This window comes from Cyrtonyx montezumae, unplaced genomic scaffold (genome assembly GCF_038088225.1).
Source record: "Cyrtonyx montezumae isolate F1298 unplaced genomic scaffold, pur_monq_1.0 scaffold_27, whole genome shotgun sequence".
Classification (NCBI taxonomy): Eukaryota; Metazoa; Chordata; class Aves; order Galliformes; family Odontophoridae; genus Cyrtonyx; species Cyrtonyx montezumae.
The window spans coordinates 127,470-149,614 of record NW_027072014.1 but is presented as its reverse complement, the minus strand read 5'-3'; the positions used below and the strand labels follow the sequence as shown (position 1 = coordinate 149,614).

The window sequence follows — 22,145 nt, the reverse complement described above, 5'->3', positions numbered from 1 at the left end:
TGAAGAGAGTAACGGTGTTTCTCCTTTTCACACACTTGTAGAATCAGTAATGAACATAACTTATAAATGAGTTGTTAATTTTATAAAGTAGAAAGGAAGAAAAGGTTAGCATCTTGACTCTGGAGATAGCTTATTAGGAAAAGCTTAAAGGACTGAGGAATACAAAGGAAAGCCCAGAGAGTTCAGAATGGTGATCATGATCGCAACTACTAACTGCTATCTGACACTAGTTAAGAATTGTTACTAGTTAAGATAAATGATATGGGGATAAAAAGTTCAGAAGATCATTTCTCTGATGTTGTTTTTATTTAAACCTATCCTTAATTAAGAAACAGATAGGTATTCAGTTTCTAAGACAGAAGAATTATATCCATCATTTTACACAAATATTTAGGCATCCTGGATTTAATCTAATTACAGTAAAAATGATAATGTCTTAAAATATATACCACAGAATATTAGTTTTTTACACCTTTCTTCCTATACGTAAAGCTCTGAAACTTGTGAATTTACTGTTGGATATTTACAGAAGGTATGAAGATCTGTCACATTACACATGTCATATGAGAATTAAAGAAAACATAGAAATAGCTGTTTAAAGGGTGTGATTTGTAACCATGAGGAAGTACATTCCCTCTCTGTTCTCCATCAGACTTATACAAAAGTATAAGACAGTTTATCAGTTTATCATATTATTGATTAGACACCATTCCCATTTATTTGGACTGTAAGTAAAAAAAACTACTAAGATGCTGCTGGCAGCTTCAGTTTTGAAAACATCATTTCCCTTCATCAGGTCACACTTGAGTAAAGCTGTCTTTCAGAGTGTGTAACATAACATTTGATCTTCCCTAAGACAGTTTTTTAAATAATATTTTCTTTATAAGTTAACTTTACCCGCTGTACAAAAAGAAGCATAAATCAACAAGCTTGGGCTAAACTTTGAGAACAAGCAGAACTCAGCTAATCATAATTATTACAAAGATAATGCAGTAATGATTTATAATAATATATAATAGTTATTGCTTCATTTATCTACTGTCTCTGCATTACTTTAAAGTCATTTTTTCCTTTCCCACTAAGATTTTATAAATGCACAATACTTTATATGAAATTTGTATAGGCGATGTATGTAACATTATTCAGACTGAAGAAAGCTGTCCTGAAAGAGAGACTTTAATAATAGAGATAAAAAAAAATTAAAAAAAATCCTCAGCCTTCCAGTACAATGCTGAACAAAGTTGCTGTCGAAGGCATCTAACATCATGTGAAACTTTTTCTGTGAATTTGTATATAGAATTTTTATCAACTAAAGCAGCTTGTCCTAACATAATTTTATGTCCCTATACCATTCCTCTCTCAACATCCTTTGAACTGATCTTTGTGCTACTTTTACAATAAAATCTAAAGCAAAAATAGGAAGTGATTTGTGACAGAATCTGTCACTTGAGATGTATATAAACAGTAACAATGCCCAGTAAAACAATAAAGAAAAAAGAGAAAACTGGGAGGGAAGAAGGGAAAATTAAAACTCCCACACAGCAATCTGTGGTATAACGTTTGTCAGATTTAGCCAACTGAGCAAAAGGATTTCCTCTTTCTTAATCAAAGCCTTTTTAAAGGACAAAAAAAAAAAAAAAAAAAAAAGTCATTTTCTATTCTTATTTTACGTAGTGGTTTTTAAGTTTCTGTAGGAGTTAATTAAGTTTCTAGTCAAGTACTTATGGGACATCAGGATACAGAACTTGATGTGTAAGAAGTATACCCAATTGGAGTAGCCAGCTCTTCAACCTAGCAAAGACCTACCAGAACCAGAGAGTAAAGTCTGGTTGAGAAAAAGTCAAGTTAAATCAAGTAAATCAAGAAAAGATGCATACCTATACAAGGAATAAATTCAAGAAAACTGCTATATGTTGTAGCACAATCTTCAGTATTACAGCTGTTAATCAAGATGGGTTAGGTTTGCTTGCAATGTCAAATAAGACACTGTAATAGAGGTAGGAAGTATGTTACGCAGGTAGCCTGAGTGAATGTCTTTCTGGCATTTCTCTAGGGAACAGCAACATTTAAAGTTCAGAACTGAAAGCTTGTTATTGTGCACACAATCAACGTAAGTAAAAAGCAGTGAAAAATTTTGGTTGCTTGTGTCACCACCAGTCATGACAAAACACACGTAATGCACAATGCATATAATCTATAAGTATTAAAATGAGATGATTTAAGTTGTGCACAGACAGAAGTTTCAAGTACTGCCAGCAAACTTAGCCTGAATGTGCTGAACACAGAATTCTCAGCTCTGCAGGAGTCAGCAGCATCTGGGCTCTGTTGGTTGCCACTGATAGGCAGTCTATTCAACAGATGAAAGATAAGAGCTTTTATCCAAGTGTTCAGGGTTGTAGAAACTCACTATCAGTACTCCTGCAAGAGGTACTTTTCTCAAGAACCAATACTTCCCTTTGATGAAAGGACATTTCTCCACTAGCTGCTAAAACCAAGACAAATTCTTCTTAACTATACCCATATTTCTAAGAGAAAAGAACACAGATGTATTGTGTTATTATCATGTGAATTGTTTTATTCAATTTCTACATAATATGAAGAAATACTTTAAGATTTTGACATCTTGCCTTCCCTCTGAATTACATGTTAAAACTATTGAGACACAAAAGCAAATATGTCTTTGTGAACATGCCCAAGAAAACTATAATGAATAAATGATGTGAACTGAAAATAAAATAAAAAATGTCCATTAAATTGGACGTGATAAGAATGTATGCAGTCCATAACACAATAGAAAATGTCAGAAATAAAATAAAAAGCCTCTGTTTTACTTTTCCAGAATAACACCCAAGAGGAAAAATGAACCTCTGCCTGTACCTTCATGTAAACCAATTTATGACCTGCAAATCTAAGAATTTTTTAAAGCAGGTATGTGGTATGAAGGCATAATGAATCTGTTTGGTAGAGTTGTTTCATCAGAAGGTGTAGCATATATGAAAATAAAACAATGTTGTTACTGTGTACTGCATTCTATTATTTCTATCTTCTGTTGTATATGTACTAAAGTATGTTTTGGCAAAAGAATAATAATTATCTCTAGTTCTTTCAATACAAAAGATCCCCAGAAGTCCATTATGCTGAATATTAAACAAATGCATACAGAGACCCTGCTTTAAGAGCAGGAGAACAAACAACACTGTTAGAATGGGGATTAAAACAAGGTTACTGATGACTAGCAAAATTTTCCTACTTACTTGATAAGCAGTTGTTTTTTAACTATTTACTGAAGGAGGATAAAACAGAGAAGGGGTATTAGTAGCACTATTCCAGCACCACTAGTGCTCTGGTTTCACAATAGATGAATTACATATTCATCCAGTGAGTGTTGAAATAGGTCCTCTGTAGTTCATGAAGGATAGAAAACAAAGAAAGTGTCATATTGAAATAATGCTGCCTGGCAGATGGTCAAGTTATGGGATTTTGCAAAGGAAACCAGTATTGGAATGTTCATGTCCAGTGTAAAAGTGCCTCAAGTCATAGAATTTATGTCCAGCTCTTCTTTAATTGCAGCATGTTTGGTATCTGTCAGATTAGTATGAAATATGAACAAGGACAGAAGGAGGCTCTACACTGCCTTTACGTGTCCCATAGGAACACATCAGTACTCACACAGATACAATGAGAATTTGTATCTATGCTTCAATTTTTCTTTCCTATTACTGTTTAATAGTTTAGGTTCAAGTCATAGCAAAGTTATTAGTCATTAGTTATTCAAGTCATAGCAAAGTACAAAAAAGTTTCAAGAGAACCAGAAGAAACATTAGAACTCTAGCAAGCTAGGTACAAGCATATGGTTTGCTTCCTGAGGTGTAAAACCTGTTTATCCATGGAAGAACATAAATGTAGTAAACATACAGCTTCATTGATGGAAGTTTTTTAAAAGGATTGGAACTTCAGGTTATTTGTTTGTGTGTGCAGGGATATATAAAGCCCAAAGAAAAATGTACAGTAATTTCACACAAATCCTGATTTATAATACTGCACCATGTAAACTATTCTTGTTATTATGTGGGGAGACAAAATACAGTAGAATCCATAGAACTGCACTATACTTGGACTCTAAATCTGTATGAATTCTAAAATTCACCTTACAATTAAACTTGAATCTGATTAGATCACTTAAATTGGCCATGATTTGAACAGAACCTTAATTAGACATTAAAAATTTATAGCCCACCAAAGAAATTCCTCTATATAATATTTACTAGTATGTTGATAATACACAAGTATAAGTTTTTATTCTTGATAATGACATTGCTCCTAACCTACAGCGTGGTGACTCTACTTGTTTGATCAGTCACGAAAAAGTAATCCACAGCAGTTTTCTCAAAGCATAAATCCATTAATATTATATCAATGTGATTCTATACTCTCTAATGAATAAATAATGATTCATTTAAAGGCAACCACATTCAGCTATGTTACTTCATGTACTTAAGCACGCATGCTAAGGAGCATAGCTGTGCACAGTTTTGATAATTTAAGAGTGATATTTTGAAGTAAAGTCTTAATAATGGCCCTTAGTACAATATTCATAACAGAAGAGACATAGAACATTGCCATTTGTACTTTGACAGTATTTTGACTAGGACATCAGGTATAACATAGATTGGAAGTAACTGAACAAGCATCACATAAAAACATCAGGTTATGGAAAAAAGGTGGATCTGGAGCACTGTTCCAGAGAAACAGCTTTAAGAGATGGGGAAATGAGATTATTCATTGGGACTAGCCATTTCCAATTATAACTTGGCAAAAAAATTAAAACAATAATCTAAGCCCAGAGTCAATTAAAATAGCCAAGTTCTAAAACTCCTTAAAATAGGCTTTAAAGAGGAAGCTTTAACAGATGGAACTTCAACTGTACAGCACAGTTGGGTGCTGCTATAATAGGCATTTTTTAAAATAACTTTGATCAAAGCTTATTAACCAGCAGCATCAAGCCATTGGTGGTTTGGACTACACAAGAGAACTAATTAAATTTAAGTGGCCAAAGCCTCCTGAAGGCACAACATTTAATCCTTAAGCAAGACTGGGAATGAAGGAGAAGACAACACGTGCATATTAAAAAGTGAAAAATGGCAAGGTGCTGGCTCATTTATTTCAGGCAATACAGTGAACTTATTAGAACTAATTTGGACCCCATAAGGTAACATTTAGAAATGCCTGAGTACTGCAAGTTCTAGGATTCACATGATATAGAACATTTCCAGGAAGATGGCAGCAAGCACGGAACATAAAAATTTCATTCAAATCAGCAAGGGGCAGTAACTTCCACCAGTTTCAGTATGAGGTATAACTAAGCAATTCATGGGCAAGAGAAAACTAGAGAGAAAGCAAGCTGACTAGATTGGTGCTCATTTAGACAGCCACAGATAATAGCATTATAGCTGAAGATAAAAATTATCAATTATAAAAGTATTTTCTATTGCTTGTCTTCTACTGAAATATTATCACTCACATCTAAATAGAGAACTGTACATAATATCTATTCCCACATCACATTCCCAGACAAAGGAATAACCTTCCTTTCTCAAGTCATCATCCAAATCCTGTGAAAAGGGAAACTTTTACCCCAAGTCTACATTTCAGTTTCCTTGGAAGAAAGGAGAAAGGGTACTCAGTATTTGTTTCTGTTTTAAAATATTCCTGCCATATGGAGCACTGAATTATTTTTAACAGTTAACAAAAGGGCTTCATTTGCCTGACATAGACATGATTGCTAGTCAAGACATCAAATGCTGTTTTCTTAGTTTGATAGTCATACTGTCTTTTTAAGCCTTCTAGGAGAAAAGACTCAAAGCTAGACCAAATAAGAGTAAAAATTACCCCCGAGCAGAAGGAAAAGAAATTGATATGGTGAACTGAGACCACAGCTGCTCTGTGCTCTGGGCTGCCCTTAATCCGAGTAAGGGTTTCTGCATCACTCAGCAACAGAAGCTTCCTGCCTCAGCATGTGGCTTCATGCTAACTGAGTCACCACATCAGTCTTGTGGGCTAACAGAAATACAGAGGTCAAAAAGACTGGCAATTTTCAGCTTTATTTTATTTTAGTTTAGTTTTAGTTTTAAACAGATCCTGTTAACAAAAGAACATGAAAAGAACTGAAGATCTTTCAAAGTCTTACACCAATCAACATCTTCCTGTAATCTTTTCGAGCCTGCTCCAGATGCTTCTCATCTGTGTGTATATAATTCTTTCTACTGTCACAGGACCTTGCAGTCCCAAACAAGAATGATGGCCTTAAAACACCAGACACTTGTCAAGCTAAACAAAATATCAGACCTTTGATTAAGGAGCTGAAGTACAAGCCTGGAAGCAACATGTGAGGGAGGAGTGAAACAAATGAGATGGTGCAAAAGAGCACATCACTAGCCCCGAATGAGAGGCATCTGTGAAGTTACCGGAACTTAGCTGGAGTACCAATGGTCAAAGCAAAAAGTGTCCTTCAAGCTTCCATGGCTCAGCCCTTACCTTACCAGTCATTAGAAAACAAAATAAAAACAACCTCTATCCAGCCCCAGGAAACAAATGTTCCCATTTCTGAAGAACTGCCCAACAGCAGGAAGATTTCTTTCCTGTCTTCCTCCCAGAGTAGAAACTCTCCAACAAAAGTTCACAGATGTACACAAGGCCCTGGCACACCATTTCTAGCTGCTCCTTAAGAATTCACTGAATTGTAGGAACATACGAGCTGTGTGTGTTTTTCAGTCTTGTATTCACACTACTAACCAATACGCCAAATAAATGTACCTCACGCATACAAAGGAGCAGAGCTGATATACAGAAAAACACTCAGCAATATTTATAAACCTTGTACTTCTTACAAAGATCTTATGTTTTCCTGGGTGCCCTATTTACCAATAAATTGTAACCCAGCTTAAATTTGTTAATCTAGAGTAGAAAGCATTAATGGCATCAGTATGTAGATTTGAGGCAATAATTAGCATATTTTGGTTGATTTTGGATTTAAGTCATGAAGTAGATTGTCATCAAAAAACAAACCATAAATCGTATCTATTACTGTTACTTTAAGTGCCAAACTTCTAAATTTTTATGCAAACTTTTAGTTACAGATTAATCGTTATTGTAGGGAAAAGGTCCTTACACAAAATTTATGCAAAGCTAAACAGATAAATGCAACCAGCTGCTGTGCAGAAGTTGAAAACTTATCTGACACCCTGGATGAGAGTTCATGCATGAGTAAATGCCTTTATGTAGATGACACAAGTTTTCTTCTGCAATTCAACTGCTCAACATGTATCACAGAAAAGGAGAACTGTAAGGGCTGGAAAGCATCTTTGGAGATCAAGTCCAAACTACCTGCTAAAGTAGGTTGCAAGAAAAGTGCCCAGACAGTTCTTGAGTATGTTCAGAGAAGGTGTTAAATTGTAGTTATTCAAGTTAATAACAGTTGGATGGAAAGACCACCCACTGTCACATTGTCTTACTTGTAGTTTCTTTTAGAACATGACTACAATGGCTGTTAAAATTTTTTCTTAGTGTTTCATGTAAATCATATGCCAGTTCCTTCAATGTCATCACGATATTTCCCTCCCCAACTTGCTGACATTTTCTTTCAAATCTTGATGCTCAAATTTGATGCACTCCTGCATCAAGAGGCAAAATTATATCTTTATTCAAAAAATCACACAGTTCACTCGTATTTTACTTTTTTTAAATCACTGATTGGACATTCTTTATTTCCCAAAGTAGCTTATATTAACCAGCACATAGAACTGGGAAGTTCTATGACCAGATGAACTAATGTGGCCAAGTTCAAGCTGCACAGTTCCGCTGCAGTCCCATAACGGGTGCAATAGGAAGCTGGATGCAAAAGCTGTCCAACAAGCTCTTGGCTTTGCTCTAAGGGTCTGCGTGGGGAAGGCAAACTGACAATTCTCAAGGGTACCCAGCTTTATGTAGCAGAAAGGACTAGACTAAGCAAAGCTTGAAACATTGCTAGTTTTCTGAAGCAAAGGGTAGTTATCAAAGCATTGAAAATTATTGCACTACACTGCGTTAAGAGTCCATGCAGTAATGTTACAGACAGTGATTTACAAATACAAATTGGTATATATATATATTATCTACTATTTCACACCGTACTACTGTACTGTAGATACAAGGACTGATAATTTTCCATTTGTATTCTCAGATAGACACATTACTTTGTTTGAGAACCTATATACCGTATAATAGGTTAATTTCAACGTTCCAGTTTCTTGAACAAAGCATGGCGCAGAATGATATCTTACGGAAATCAAAATCCATTATTTTCTCATTTTATCTTCTTCACCCTGCAAGTAATCTCATTACAGAACACACCAGCTTGCATTCCCCAGTTTCTGCACCTGTAGAAGGATTGGAACTAACCATTCTAACTCTTTTCCTTGATATTTTTCTTCATTAAGTCCTGCTCTGACATTTGCTTCAGACCAACATCTGAGTCATACACCCATAACTGAATATATCATTGTATTTACTTTTTCTTTGTGTCAATATTGGCAGTTTCTTTTCCAAATCTTTGGGAATCCCTTCAGTGCCCCAAACATTCCATTAAAAATGTACTAGAAATTAAGAAATATCCTCAGGCAGTTTTTTGTGTTTGGTTGGTTTTGTTTTCGTTTTTTCAACTTTTCAATTGATTACATTCAAAACTAGTCAATTTTAAAAAGCAGAGATTTCACAGCTCTTGTTCCATGCATCACTTTATAGGAGAATGGGAAAGCTATGACACCATCACAAAAAAGTGACCCAGTAAGTTTTTTCTCCCTAAATTAAAATAAAAACTATTTATTGAAGATGGCTGCTTTTCAGGTGCTAGAAGAGTGGCTTGTATCTGTGCTCACAGAACGGAGAAGGCTGGGTACACAGGAAGTACAATCTGATCTAAGATATATGAGAGTGACTTTGCCATGAAAGAGTACCAAAAAGATTAAGTTTTTAATCTTTATTTTCAAATTTTGCAGTTGAAAGAACTCTTTAGTCATAACCAAAGGTCTGTATCTCTCAAGGGCAACAGAAGTCACTTACAGAAGGCACTTTTTTTTTCCCAACTTTTTTTCTATCTGGTATTTTAATCTGTTCTTCTACCTGATTATTCTAGACATATTAGGCATAACTCTAGGGACTCCATTTTAACTTGTATCAGCTTGCATTGTCTCTAAGAAAGTGCAGAAATAACTATAATTTTTCACAGGGATAGTAGAAGGAAAAACGAGTATTTTTTTCCATTTCTTGTCTTCCTAGGGATAGTATAACTACAACACAGATGGTTAAAGAGAAAGAAAATGACTAAGATGGCAGCACTACGGAGGAAAGTGAAAATTCAACAATTTTTTTTCAAATTTAACTTTCAAATTTAAGTGAAAACTTAAGTGAAAATAAAAATGCACTTATTTTGTTTTTGTTTTTTCCAGTAATATTGATCAGTTCAGACCCTCATTATAGCTTGAGGGGTGGGGCTTCATTTCTGTTTTTTTAAATCATCTGTCTGTCTTAAATCTCTCAATGAGCTTGTTAAGTCCTACTGAACATTGCAAAATAATATTGTTTACTTCCCTGTGCTTTCACTAAGTAGAATAATTGCTCTCTATGTTATCTGAGCTTAACAAATATTACTTGAAAGAAATGTTTTTGAAACACAAGTTCACAAGTTAATACAAAAAGGGAGGAATAATTGCATGCACCAGTACAGGCTGGGGGATGAGCTGCTGGAGAGGAGCTCTGTAGAGAGGGACCTGGGTGTCCTGGTGGATGACAGGTCGAGCATGAGCCAGCAGTGTGCCCTCGTGGCCAAGAGGGCCAATGGCATTCTGGGATGCATTAAAAAGAGCGTGGCTCAAGGGAGGTGATCCTCCCCCTCTACTCTGCCCTGCTGAGACCTCAGCTGGAGTACTGTGTCCAGTTCTGGGCTCCCCAGTATAAAAAAGACAGGGATCTCTTGGAAAGAGTCCAGCGCAGGGCCACAAAGATGGTGAAGGGCCTGGAGGATCTCCCCTGTGAAGAAAGGCTAAGTGAACTGGGTCTGTTTAGCCCTGAGAAAAGAAGACTGAGAGGGGACCTGATCCAGGTTTATAAATAGCTGAGGTGTGAGGGACAAAGCGGCGAGGCCAGACTCTTTTCAGCAGTGTGTGGAGACAGGACAAGGGGGAACGGACAGAAACTGCAGCACAGGAGGTTCTGCACGAATGTGCGCAAGAACTTCTTTACGGTGAGGGTGACGGAGCACTGGCACAGCTGCACAGGGGGGTGGTGGGGTCTCCTTCTCTGGAGATATTCAAGACCCACCTGGATGCCTACCTGTGCGACCTGGTGTAGGGAACCTGCTTTGGCAGGGGGGTTGGGCTCAATGATCTCTAGAAGCCCCTTCCAACCCCTACAATTCTGTGATTCTGTGAAAATCATTTCCTTCCATAGCTGCAGGTTCATTGTTTATTTTTGGCATTTGTCTGAAGCTCTGCCTGCTTTACATTAGATTAGAAAGTCCTCAACAAACAAACTTACAAATTACAAAATCTAATACCACACTGTCAGGGTCTTGGACATTTCTGTTGCCCAACTGTACAGTAAACAGTTGTGTGTTGTTCTTAATTACCTTCATCTATAATAGAAATAGAAAGAACCAGTGAGAACACATAGTACACCTATTAGATCTGAGCAGAAGTTTATAACTACATGGCAAATGACACTGAAGTTTTATAACACTAATAGCATTAATCCTACAAATTCCTACTACTTTGCAAAAAAATTTCTTGATTCACAGATAAATATATTGTAAAATGGGCTGTGTCCCATATACTTTACCACTAATAGAAAACTTATTCAAATTGAATACTACGAGCACCTTCATAAGATCAAAAATTCATATTCAAATTAAAATCAGTTCTGCTATAAATACATTCATATTCCACTATATGATGCAAAATGAGTGCATAGCTTTTATTTATTTATTTTACTGCAGTTAAACCTCTTCCCTCTCCCCTTTTTAAACATCGCCAAAACTGTCAGGAACTTTATTTTACATTTCAGCAGTCATTGGATATGCATCAAGATTCCTAGAATTTAGGATATAGAATAGTTCAGTTACTATTAGACTGCAATTAGTTCTGCAAAGTATGCAATTTGTCACTCTGGATGAAAAGACAGTACTTTCACTCATGCAATATGCATTTAAACTTCCTCTCTTTAATTTGAAAATGCCAGTATTATATGCTGCACAAAGAGAGATATTTTTCAGACTTACAGGTTCGCTTGTCATTGAACAGTTTGTCAGGTAGTATTGTGTTTTCATTAAAGTTTATTCTGATAAAGATTATTTATTCTTATAAATGGCCTGCCCATTATATTCCGTAAAGACAATACATTCTGCTTTACCTGATGGTAATGAAGACTGTATTAAATTTTCACTCTCCTCCTCAGTGCTGCCATCATAGTCATTTTCTTCCTCTTTAACCATCTGTGTTGTAGTTATACTATCCCTATAAAGAGAGGGAAAAGAAAAAAAAGCTCATATTTCCCTCTACTTTAAAAAAATTATAATTATTTCTGCACTATCTTAGAGACAATGCAAGCTGATACAAGTTAAAATGGAGTCCATAGAGTTAAGCCTAATGTGTCTAGAAAAATCAGGTAGAAGGGCAGACTAAAATATCAGATGTAAACAAGGCTACATGAAGAAAGGTAAATAAATAGAAGTGTGTTGTCTCAGTCTACTTATAAAATTAAAGGCACATAACAACATTCAGATTTAGATATTTTTGTTACCCAAGGACGAAAAGGAATCAAAGAATTGAAGAAGAAAGCATACAAAAATATCACCTATAGAAATGACACAGGAAAACTATGTTTGGAAAAATCAACTGCATCCTAATAGAATACTGTAGAGGAAAGATTCAATTAATATTTAATTATTGGCTACAGAACCCAAAACAGTATGTTACTATTTGCAATGACGCTCCAAAGAATCCCCTGCTCTCATGAACAACATGTAACTGTTTGGATAACCAAGAAGGAACTGTCACTCAGTGCTATGGCTAACGTAACAGGAACTAAGCCAAAATATGTGCCAGATGTGATACCAAGTGCCTCAGGGAAATCAGGAGATACCTTGTGCATTTGGTATCCACTGCAGATTCTTTAGCTTCGTTCAACAGCTTCTGCAAACTTCTTATCTTTGTCTTCTTTTCATTCAGCACCAAAACAAACCGATTATAAAGATCTCCCTCTAGTTCTTCTTTTGCTTCTACACATTTTTCCAGCCTACAAGATAAAAGTAACTGTTGTTTACTTCACACATTACATCATTTCTTTTTAAAAAATTGCATGTTTTTTGGAAGAAAATTCAGTATTGAGGACAGCCTTCCTTTTACAGGAAAAGCATCTTGCATCTGAAACAGGCCAGAAGCAACTTCTTTCACAGAAATGTGCAGTGAACTTCTCTACCAGAACATTTTCATGGGGAAAATTATCTCACGATATATTCTTTTGGACAGATTCTTACACACGTTTCTCAGACAACTCAAAGCTAGTAGGCACAAGTGCTCTTTTTTTCCAGTTTTGAACTCACCAGAGTGGGCATAGCTTAGTAGGATACACATAATGAGATTACAAATAGATTCAATTAAGCTTGACAGCCCCAAATCTGGCCTACATACTCTGATTTGAAATACACTTGAACAGAAGTAAGAAATTCCCTCTAAACAAACAAGAAGCAGACAGCACACAGAGTCGGGCCAAGGTGCCCAACATGCACTCCAGGACACTTATGCAGATACTGAACTCATTCCTTGAGGTAGAGATGTGGACAACGTAGATGTTGCCTAGGTTCTTTTCCATCAGCAGCTGAGCACTCCTTGCTCTACTGAACAGCAGTGTGCAGAAACTCAGCAGGGCATTGGAGCAATGCCTATTGGAACCAATAGTCTTTCTTCTCACTCAAAGGCAAAAAAAAACCCTAAAAACTCTAGTGTGGTGGACTCAATTTCCAACAGATATGCAGCTGAGATCTAGCAGGCAGTGGCAGCCACCATTTTCCTGACCTGACAGAATTACTTGTTAGGATTTAATTTCTATGAAACTATATGAAAACAGGTTTAAAAAATGTAAATTAATAATCTTAAGAGCAAAAAAAAAATCTCTGTGTTTTTAAAAGTTTAATGTGTACCTGTAGGTAAATGAATGTCAAGAGAATGAATCACAATGGTTATATAAAATTATGTGTATGTATACTCAGACATAGGAAAGGCAAAACTGGATATAAATAAACATGAGAACACTGAAGAAAGCGACTTGCAATTAATGTGCTCATTTAGTTATTCTAGTATTTTATAACTTTGTAGTCCTTGGGTTGGGACCCAAATATTTTAATAGCAGATGATAACAAGTAAACATCTTGATATTACTGATGAAGATAACTACTTGTATTATTTCAAGCAGCAAAAACTTATAAACCATGTCCTTTTCACCAGCCTATGTAAATATAGTGAAAAATATTTAGAAGGCTTTTTTGGTATTAAAAACATATGTATAACAAATTTAAATAATATCAATTAATTTAAAATTAATTAATATTAATATAAAAATTTCAACAGACTTGCTATATAAATTCTCATTATTTGGTTCGTAGATGAAAACCATATGTGGTGTAGAAGAAAGACAACAGAAAATAATCTCATGAAGTATTAAGCCTACAGTGCAATGCTTTAGGGACATACTTGATAAATAATTCATCTAATTTAAATGCAAATAACAGAACATCATACCATATAGATCGGTTCAATAATTCCTAAATGAAAGATCATACGTACTAATCAAGTACCAGGAGAATTTCCACCTATTAGAGGGAAGTTAACTGTTTAGTGGAGAACAAACAAAATATCAAAGCACAAAGAACAGAAAGCCCTAATGCAGGGCCCAGGTATGCCTCGACTAACTCATGAAAGGAGAAAGGTAAGGACAGGGATTGTCTCACACTTATCAAGCAGTCTTCAGGCACTAAAAAAAAAAAGAGATTAAAAAAAAAAAGCAACAATTGGGGAAACTGTCATTTACATATTTGAAATTAATTATGTCCTCATACATACAAGTGGAAAAAAATTTTTTTTTGTTAAATATCGTGAGCCTGGATGTATCAAATCCTTTTTAAAACTCCCCTCTCACCCCCCATACACAGTTTAAGTAAAGAAAGAGTTTAATATTGTTCCTTTATTTTCCGTGTGAACTGTCATTGGCAGAGCAGCTGATTTAAATTGCTACATAAAGACATTTCCATTGCTTGGCCAAAAGGCTGCCAAAATAAGAAAACTCCAATGAAGTCCTTTGAATCCTGCAAATATATCTTTTCATGAAAATCCATGTAACTGTACACTCTCAATGGAGTGTGGTTAATACTGCTTGGACATTAAGAAGCATGGAACCTATTGCAAGACTAGCCAGCTTCCTGATGCTCTGGAACAAAGTAAGACCATCCCAAAATACACACTCCTTGTATGCATATAAAATAACATTAAGTGTTCCCAGTGGAAGGACCTGGTAGGTAAAATCAACTTGTAGAATGCCACTACTTATAATTATACATTAATATTTTCATTCAACATATTTTTTTCTTATTTTCTTTATTGTTTAAAGTAATTCATGCATATACATATTACTCACACATAGAACTTTACTTGGCACAACATTCAACAAAAGGGTGAGTGTGAAGTAGCATCACAGTAATGCTACCTTGGAAGTCATTTGGCTTTAAGTAATATTATTACAGGGCACAAAGAACCTAAAAAAGTAGCAGTCTTCTACCTGGGAACAGGCATGCAGTGATTGTACTATGTATGTGTGCATTTGAGAGGTGGCTTTGGCTGCAGCTTGGTACAGCCTTTAGGATTCACTCAGGCATGCATTACCTAAATTATGTGACCTCTAAACAAGGCTGGCTGGGTTTCATTCCAATACCTCCTAAGTTACAAATACAACCTTTCATTGCAATTTGTCACATGCTTGTTCCTGTGTGCTATTTGTCTCACCAGAATACAATCTCCTTAGGCTAAATAAAGAAGCTAATGATCTCAAAGACAACTTTCAAGCATAATGAAAATAAACAGCTGTTAATGGCTAGAGTGGTGTGAGTCTTATTTGCACGTGCTTTGTGGTTTCTGCTTTTAAGATTTGTCCTTTATGCACGTGCAATACTTTTAGTGAGTCAGACATACAAGTTGATATCCATCATGTTACACAGAACAATTAGTAGTAAGAATGGTTATGATTAGCAATTCAGAAAATAATGTACCAGTTCTTCTGTGCTGCCTAAATACAGAGATCATACCTACTTCACAATAATGAACATGAACTATTTAACTTGTTGACATTTATGCATTTTCCATGCTCAAAAACTAAAAACATGCTACCTATTTATCACCGTCCTTCATGCTCTAAAATAATCACTGCTCTTATGGTACTTCTTTTTTCACTTCAGATTCTCACTTCCCTTCCCCCAGCTTTGGTGTTGTTAAGGAATTTCAATGAGCTCTTGCTGAGGAGTCAATTTCAAGTGCCTAGCTACTTAAGTTGCATTTTTATTAGTTGTTTGTGATTTAAACATACTGTTACAATAGCTGATCACAACATCAATTTGTAGGTATTTTGATTTTGGTTTGTCTACCCTAATTTTATATGTTTGATAAAAAATACCTAAACATTTAACTTAGTGTTTCCTTTATTCACCAAGTCATTATGTTGTTAAAAGATTATTATTATTTTAAATTTATTACCTTAATTATCTACCTTAAATAAACGCAATAGCTATCCTGCTTTGATTCTTTAATTCATCTATATCTGAGGTATGCATACACACAAGGAACAAACCCATTGTTCTGCAACATTGTCATAATAATCCTTCTGAAAATGCCTATAGCCTCTCTACTTAACAGCTTTCCAGGTACTGCCTTAGAAATACTTATTTAATGTTTATAGATCAAATGCAGCACAGTTCAGCTAGCCAGAAACTCTTTTTCTGATGCTATCTACATACAGCCATTTCCTAAAAACAGGGACAGCTTCAGCCAGTTAAAATCCTACTCACTGATCATTAAGCTCAGAAAGACAGTAAAAATTACAGATGGTATAGCTTCTGCAAGAAACGCTCAACACATCAGACTCCATACAGCTCTGACTAGATTACCTAAGTAATTAAGCAATTTGAGGAAGCAGAGGATTTCTTTGCAAAAGGATTTTTGGCGTTACCCTGACTTTTGCCTTTTTATGGACCTAAATCCTGAGGGAAGTGGAAGAAGCCATTCCTGGAGATGTCAGCAAATTGCTGACAACAGCAAGCTGTTTACAGATGAGTGGATTACCTCATTCTGAAAATAATGCTTCCTATTTATTTCCATGGAAATAACAAAAGATACTAAAGGCAAAATAATGCCATTTCATAGATCAAACTCTTAGCTACAGAACTGTATTTGTCAACACAGTCACCACCACTAGCTATGCTTTTTCACTAGCAATGAAAAGGGCCTCCATGCCATGGCTGTAACAATCTGCACTAGAGCAGGTGACCCACTGTCATCACTGCTGCTGAAATGGACCACCCATTGCCCTGCTGTGCTCACATCCACTCTGTGGTCTCTGTCAACATTCAACAAGCATCCGTGAATGTTGATGAGTGCCATTTTTTTCCACGTGGATGAATTCAATGACACACCTTTTCTACATATGCACTTCCACGTCAGGCATCATTTTGACAGACTCCCCCTCTGCTGCCATCTGTCATGTGGAAACAAAAAATAGCTAAATGCTGGTAAGAAGGTTCAGTCTCTACTGCCATATCAGCAACAACTGCCACTGATGGCATGGGCCAACATCATAAAATAGGACACACTACTTTCAAAGTAGTCTCTGTACACTCAGGCGCTTGCCAATAACAGACCAGAGTTGGCATTTACTCTATACACTGTTCATGAGGCAGATTTAACTTCTCGAAAGAAACTTGTTACTTATTTTATTAGGGCTATGGAAAGCAGTAAGACCTTTCAGGAGAACCAGGAACGCTACAGGAAAAGGATTCTTCAAAGCTGCTGAGCTGAGCTGAGCTCAGTAAACTTTAACGGTTGTCAGAAAATTAGAGCAAGAAAATGGAAAAGAGGTGACTGAATTATTCCATCCAGTTCTCCGTGCTTGTTATTCTACCTAAATTGAACAAAAAAAGACCTTGCAAGTCTGCACTCTGTTTTGATTCTAATAATGTCCTGAAGTGAGAGACTTTAAGCAAGAAGTGTTGAATTGAAGCCCGTTTGCCCTAGTTTCAATTAAGAGAGGGAGAGCTACTCTCCCACCATATACCTCATCCTTGGCTTTTTTACTTCTCAACTGCAGAAGTGATACAGAATGTGAAACTTGAAATGCCCTCCAGTGAACACAGCAGGCAAAGCTTTTGTATGGCTCCACTAAGTTCTCAGCAACATGGGCCTAGTAACCCGAGCCAAAATATCAATCAGGCAGACAACAGACTGGGCTGAGGTAGAAAAAAAAAAAAAAAAAAAAAAAAGAGGAAAATCTAATGGATGAAAATTCTTTTTGTTCTCTATTTAGGGCACAGGGTCAAAGTTTGATGATGGCACAACTTTCAGAATTTATTTTGAAAAATCATGTTTTTTTCTATCAAAATATAAACACTAGAGAGAAACCGCTAGTTTTCAAAGCTTTGAATACACTGCTTTACAGAGCAAAGGTTTTCAGGTAACTGTGAATCTTCCTTTGGGGTTACTCTGCAAAAGCAGTGCACCACTATGGAAATTTATATAAGCACGAATGACTATTACACATTAGAGTGTAACACAGTGCAGCATAGTGGTTATACAATACACTATTGTTCAATACACTGTTAAGCAGTAAGACACTACTTAAGAAGGCCATATGCTTGTCAGGGAGACTGTCAGGAAAAACTGCTACTCACGTTAATGAGAGAGAAACAAAACAAACTCTTTCCAAAAGCTAGCTCTCCTTTTCAAGGTAAATTAACACCAATTAGCTACACGCTTTCATCAATCTTCCTAAACATGGTTCTTCAGATAAAGCTACACAAAATCAAGATAAATGTCTGACTTCTACATGCTAGCCATTGTATACTAAATGAAATAACCATAGGTGACTTCACTACACTGTGCAGTATCAGGCAATTCAGATCATAAATGAAATGGCAATTAATGAAAATCTGCCACATGCTTTTCCTTCCTGTCACATCCTCCTCATTTTCTAATTCTGGTTGCTTCCACAGCACAGATTAAAGCAACGGCAACTTATTCACCACTTAAAAATGTCAATGACTTGAAGGGCTAGTCGTAAGCATTATAGAAGGGGAAGAAAAACACCCATTTGCTGAAAAGAGTGGAAAGGATTCTGCAGAAAGGGGGTAATTTGTTTTTCACTACACAAAGCTAAGAACAGCTTTGATGCAAGGTCTGGGATACCAGTTGTATCGTTGACACAGGAAGAAGATCACAAATAGGTTGCAAATATTTAGGTGCAGAACTCGATCGAAAAAAATACTGTATACATTTTACATTATCTGACTTAAAATGTGTCCATCAGCAATGCCCACATCGATCACAGAATGTACTAGGTTGGAGTGGATCTTAAAGATCATCCAGTTCCAACCTTCCTGCCATGGGCAGGCTGCCACACACCAGATGAGGTTGCCCAGGGCCACACCCAGCCTGGCTTTGAATGCTTCCAGGACTGGGTCGTCCACAGCTTCTCTGGGCAGCCCATGTCAGGGCCTCATCACTCTCTGAGTGCTACAAACTGTGATTTTCTCAAGAATAAATTGCGAATACTCTTTTGAACTTACCGTTTCTCAATATCACTCAAATCACAGAAAAGTCTTTCATTTTCTTTTTGCAGGTGCTCATTTTTCACCTGGAGTCCTCCTAAGCAGTCCAGACAATAGCCAATCAGCTCTTTGAACACATCAGCTGGACGTGAAACTTTCTGTAGCTTCAGAGATCCAAGTCTAAACTAGGACAAAAGAGACTGAGTTATTTCTTCAGGGAGGATAATAAAGCATCCCTCTAGAAAATTCACAAGTTTATTAAGCATAAATATAAGAAATACTTCACAGTCCTCGTGTTCAAAAGGATATAATACATCTGTAACAGGAAGCAGCATGTGGAACAATGTACTTGCCAATTATTTAAGCAAATAACAAGGTCTTACCATGGGTACCTACCATTCAATATGCACAGGAAGTAAAAACTGACATATCTGCTAACAGCAGGAAAAGAGGTACAATACAGGAAGAGTAACATGACAGAGCAACAGTCTGCTGCAGCCCTAAGTTGCTAATTGCTGACCCTAAGTTCTCCCATTTTGGGCTCAGTTGGAAAGCTCTTAAGAATAAATGAAGACCTTCAATTAAAATGGTAGCCACAATAATTTACAAAAGAATGGGATCTATAACAAACAGTTGCCTTTCTTCTGCAATGAGGATGATCTGTAGAATGTGCAAGAGGTCTAAACAGCTTTGTTCTTCCCACTCTGGTGGCAGAAGGATGTTGTTTCTATTACATTAAAGGAGGAATAGCTCAGCCATATGCACAGAACTCTATGAACCAAACTATAAACACACACAGCTGGATGAAGATATAAACATATACAACATGACTGGGGCAACTGCCGAAGTATAGAGAGGCTGTGTGAACAGGATCACACAAATAAAGATCCAAAAGAAGCAAATCAGGAATGAAGGATCTGGCTAGTGCTAAGGGAACCAGAGCAGATGAAGAAAAATCTAAGGGCAGGATGAAGAAAAATCTCAAGTGCCTTCAGGTGTACTTCTGTTACTGCTTAAGTACGCAGAAGCCACAAGAGGCATCACCATCTCTGCCTGACATGAGAACAAGATAACAGAGAGTAAAGCTATAGAAAAGCAGAGTGGGCTGAATGGCATAATTCAGACTTTGGAAACACCTGTGGAAATGCTGAGCACATGGAAGAAGGGGTCCTTTCTCACGTCCTGAAATCTTCAAAAGGATTCAAACCTCCTGTGGCCCTTACCTAAAAATAGGACTATTATAACTCTTTTCAACTTAAAAAGTCATTAACTTAAAAAAAAAATGTAAGTGGTACCTCCTAGGGAAGACTTCAGTCTGTGTTGAGGCACCCCTCCTATTAAAAACAGAATTACCTTTTCATACATTTTTTTTTATTTTTAATCAGGAAGGTATAGCAAATACCTAAGAAAAAGTCATACACAAGAAAAGAAGAGTAGCATTTGATATCACCTTTTTTTTTTAATTAAGCTTTTCTTAATGCTTATTTTAAAAATGAAATTAACTACTACTATACGTAATGGTCTGCTGAAAGAAGGCCATTGTTCACCAAGACCTTTAGGAAGCCTTTGAAGTAAATATCATTTCTTCAACCTAGATAAGATATTTAGTCCGTGAAGTCAACTACAACAAAGCATGATGCTTCTTCAATGAGTCTAATTAATCAGAAAAGATTTTGTTTCAAATTCTCCTCTTATTTTCCCTTTGAATTCACATGTACAATGTCTAACATACTGTTTCCCTTTAGCTTATGTACATCTGATGTCTACAGATAAGAAGATTCATTTAATTTATTTTTGGAAATTAGATTACATTATCGGTAACCCACAAAGTGACCTGTATTCTCTGGATATCACACTTGCTGTCTGACAGCATTAACGAAGACGGATATTTGCATAAAGGAAACTGCTTTTCATCACATGCAAGCCACCATCACACTGTACGGATAAAGAATTCATGTCACACTTTCATACTAGCCACAGAGATAGAGAAGCATAGCAGCACAGATAAACAGAAACAAGATCTTCTACTCACACTGTGGAGGAAGCAGCAAGAAGAGTATGCAGTTTTGCCTCATACTTTAATATAATCAATTGGGATAGGGTGAATGTAAGTACGTTTAATCAGGACAAATACACGTTGTCTGACTTACTGTTTACTCAGCATAGGACAATAAAATATGAATATTCCTAAAAGAGGTACTTGGGAATGAATTTCAGCTGAAAGCTGGGTTCTGCTCACAATCAAAATCATACTAAATACATGGCAGACATGTCTCGAGTACATAATTATAAGCAAACAGCAGTTCAGCTTCTTAAACACATTACATAAGCTGATACTGGTCGTGTCGTATGTGGCTTTCTAACTGCAAAATACATCCTCAGCTTCACAGACCACTGCAACAAAAGAGCTTTTGAAAATCTGTAAGGAAAAACAGCATCCTTTCTACAATAAAAGCTGATACACCTAGAATCATAGAATACTGTGAGCTGTGAGTGGACCACCACAGTCACTGAATCCAACCGCTAGCTCCATACAGACCACTCAAACCCAAACCCAGTGTCTGAGAGCAGAGTACAAACACTCTAACACATGCAGCTGCTACTAACCCCTGAACCAGAAGGTGTGGGTGGGACATGAGGAATATGTGGGTGGGACATGAGGAATAACAGGACACGGTTTTGAGTGTTCATTTTAGAGACTGACTGTCCTCTCGGAGCAGTGCAACTGAAGGCAATACTTTATGTCGTGTCCATACTGATACCATAACATATCACATTTTCTGCACATCAGCACAGAAAAGCTCTGGATATTCAGTATGACCCTAATTAAGCCAAAAGTAATGTGATGCTGGATATGTGGTTTTACTCGGCCACCTTCACACACAATCTTACACATCCTGTATGGACAAGCCTTCTCACTAGTTTCCTCAGCATGAAATTATTTGTTGCAGCCAGCTACTACTCTGCCAGTTTAACAACAGAAATGTTAGCACTAACAATAGAAACACTGTTATCTGAGCAAATTACAACTGATTGGCACTCACTGTGGTACAGAGCCTAGTGCTGAGAGACTGATAAACCGTAAAAGGCAGCCAGATCAGCTCTGCTTCCAAAGCACGAAGGCAAATCACAGGCCATTTCTGAAACAATGTAAAGACAACCAGGTCTCAGGCAGTTTTGCTCTGCGGTCCTGCTGCAATTATAAATTGGAAAGCAAAGTGGCAAAGAAGCAAATGCACAAAATAACAAAATTTTA

General features: G+C 36.5%; 1 protein-coding gene across 2 annotated transcripts in view; it reads right to left on the bottom strand.

Annotated features, from left to right (window-relative positions):
* Positions 1-22,145, bottom strand: part of XRCC4 (X-ray repair cross complementing 4) — a 168,809-nt gene that overhangs the window by 76,945 nt on the left and 69,719 nt on the right. Inside the window, exons 4-7 of one of the 2 annotated variants that reach the window (XM_065740522.1) lie at positions 18,908-19,074; positions 12,172-12,324; positions 11,440-11,543; positions 10,913-11,066 (exon numbers count right to left, since the gene is read on the bottom strand). In XM_065740522.1, the coding sequence (XP_065596594.1) occupies positions 11,005-11,066; positions 11,440-11,543; positions 12,172-12,324; positions 18,908-19,074 (486 nt within the window). In that variant the 3' untranslated portion in view covers positions 10,913-11,004. Of the gene's footprint in view, positions 1-10,912; positions 11,067-11,439; positions 11,544-12,171; positions 12,325-18,907; positions 19,075-22,145 lie in introns of those variants that run through there. The other variant, XM_065740521.1, reaches the window with a different exon arrangement.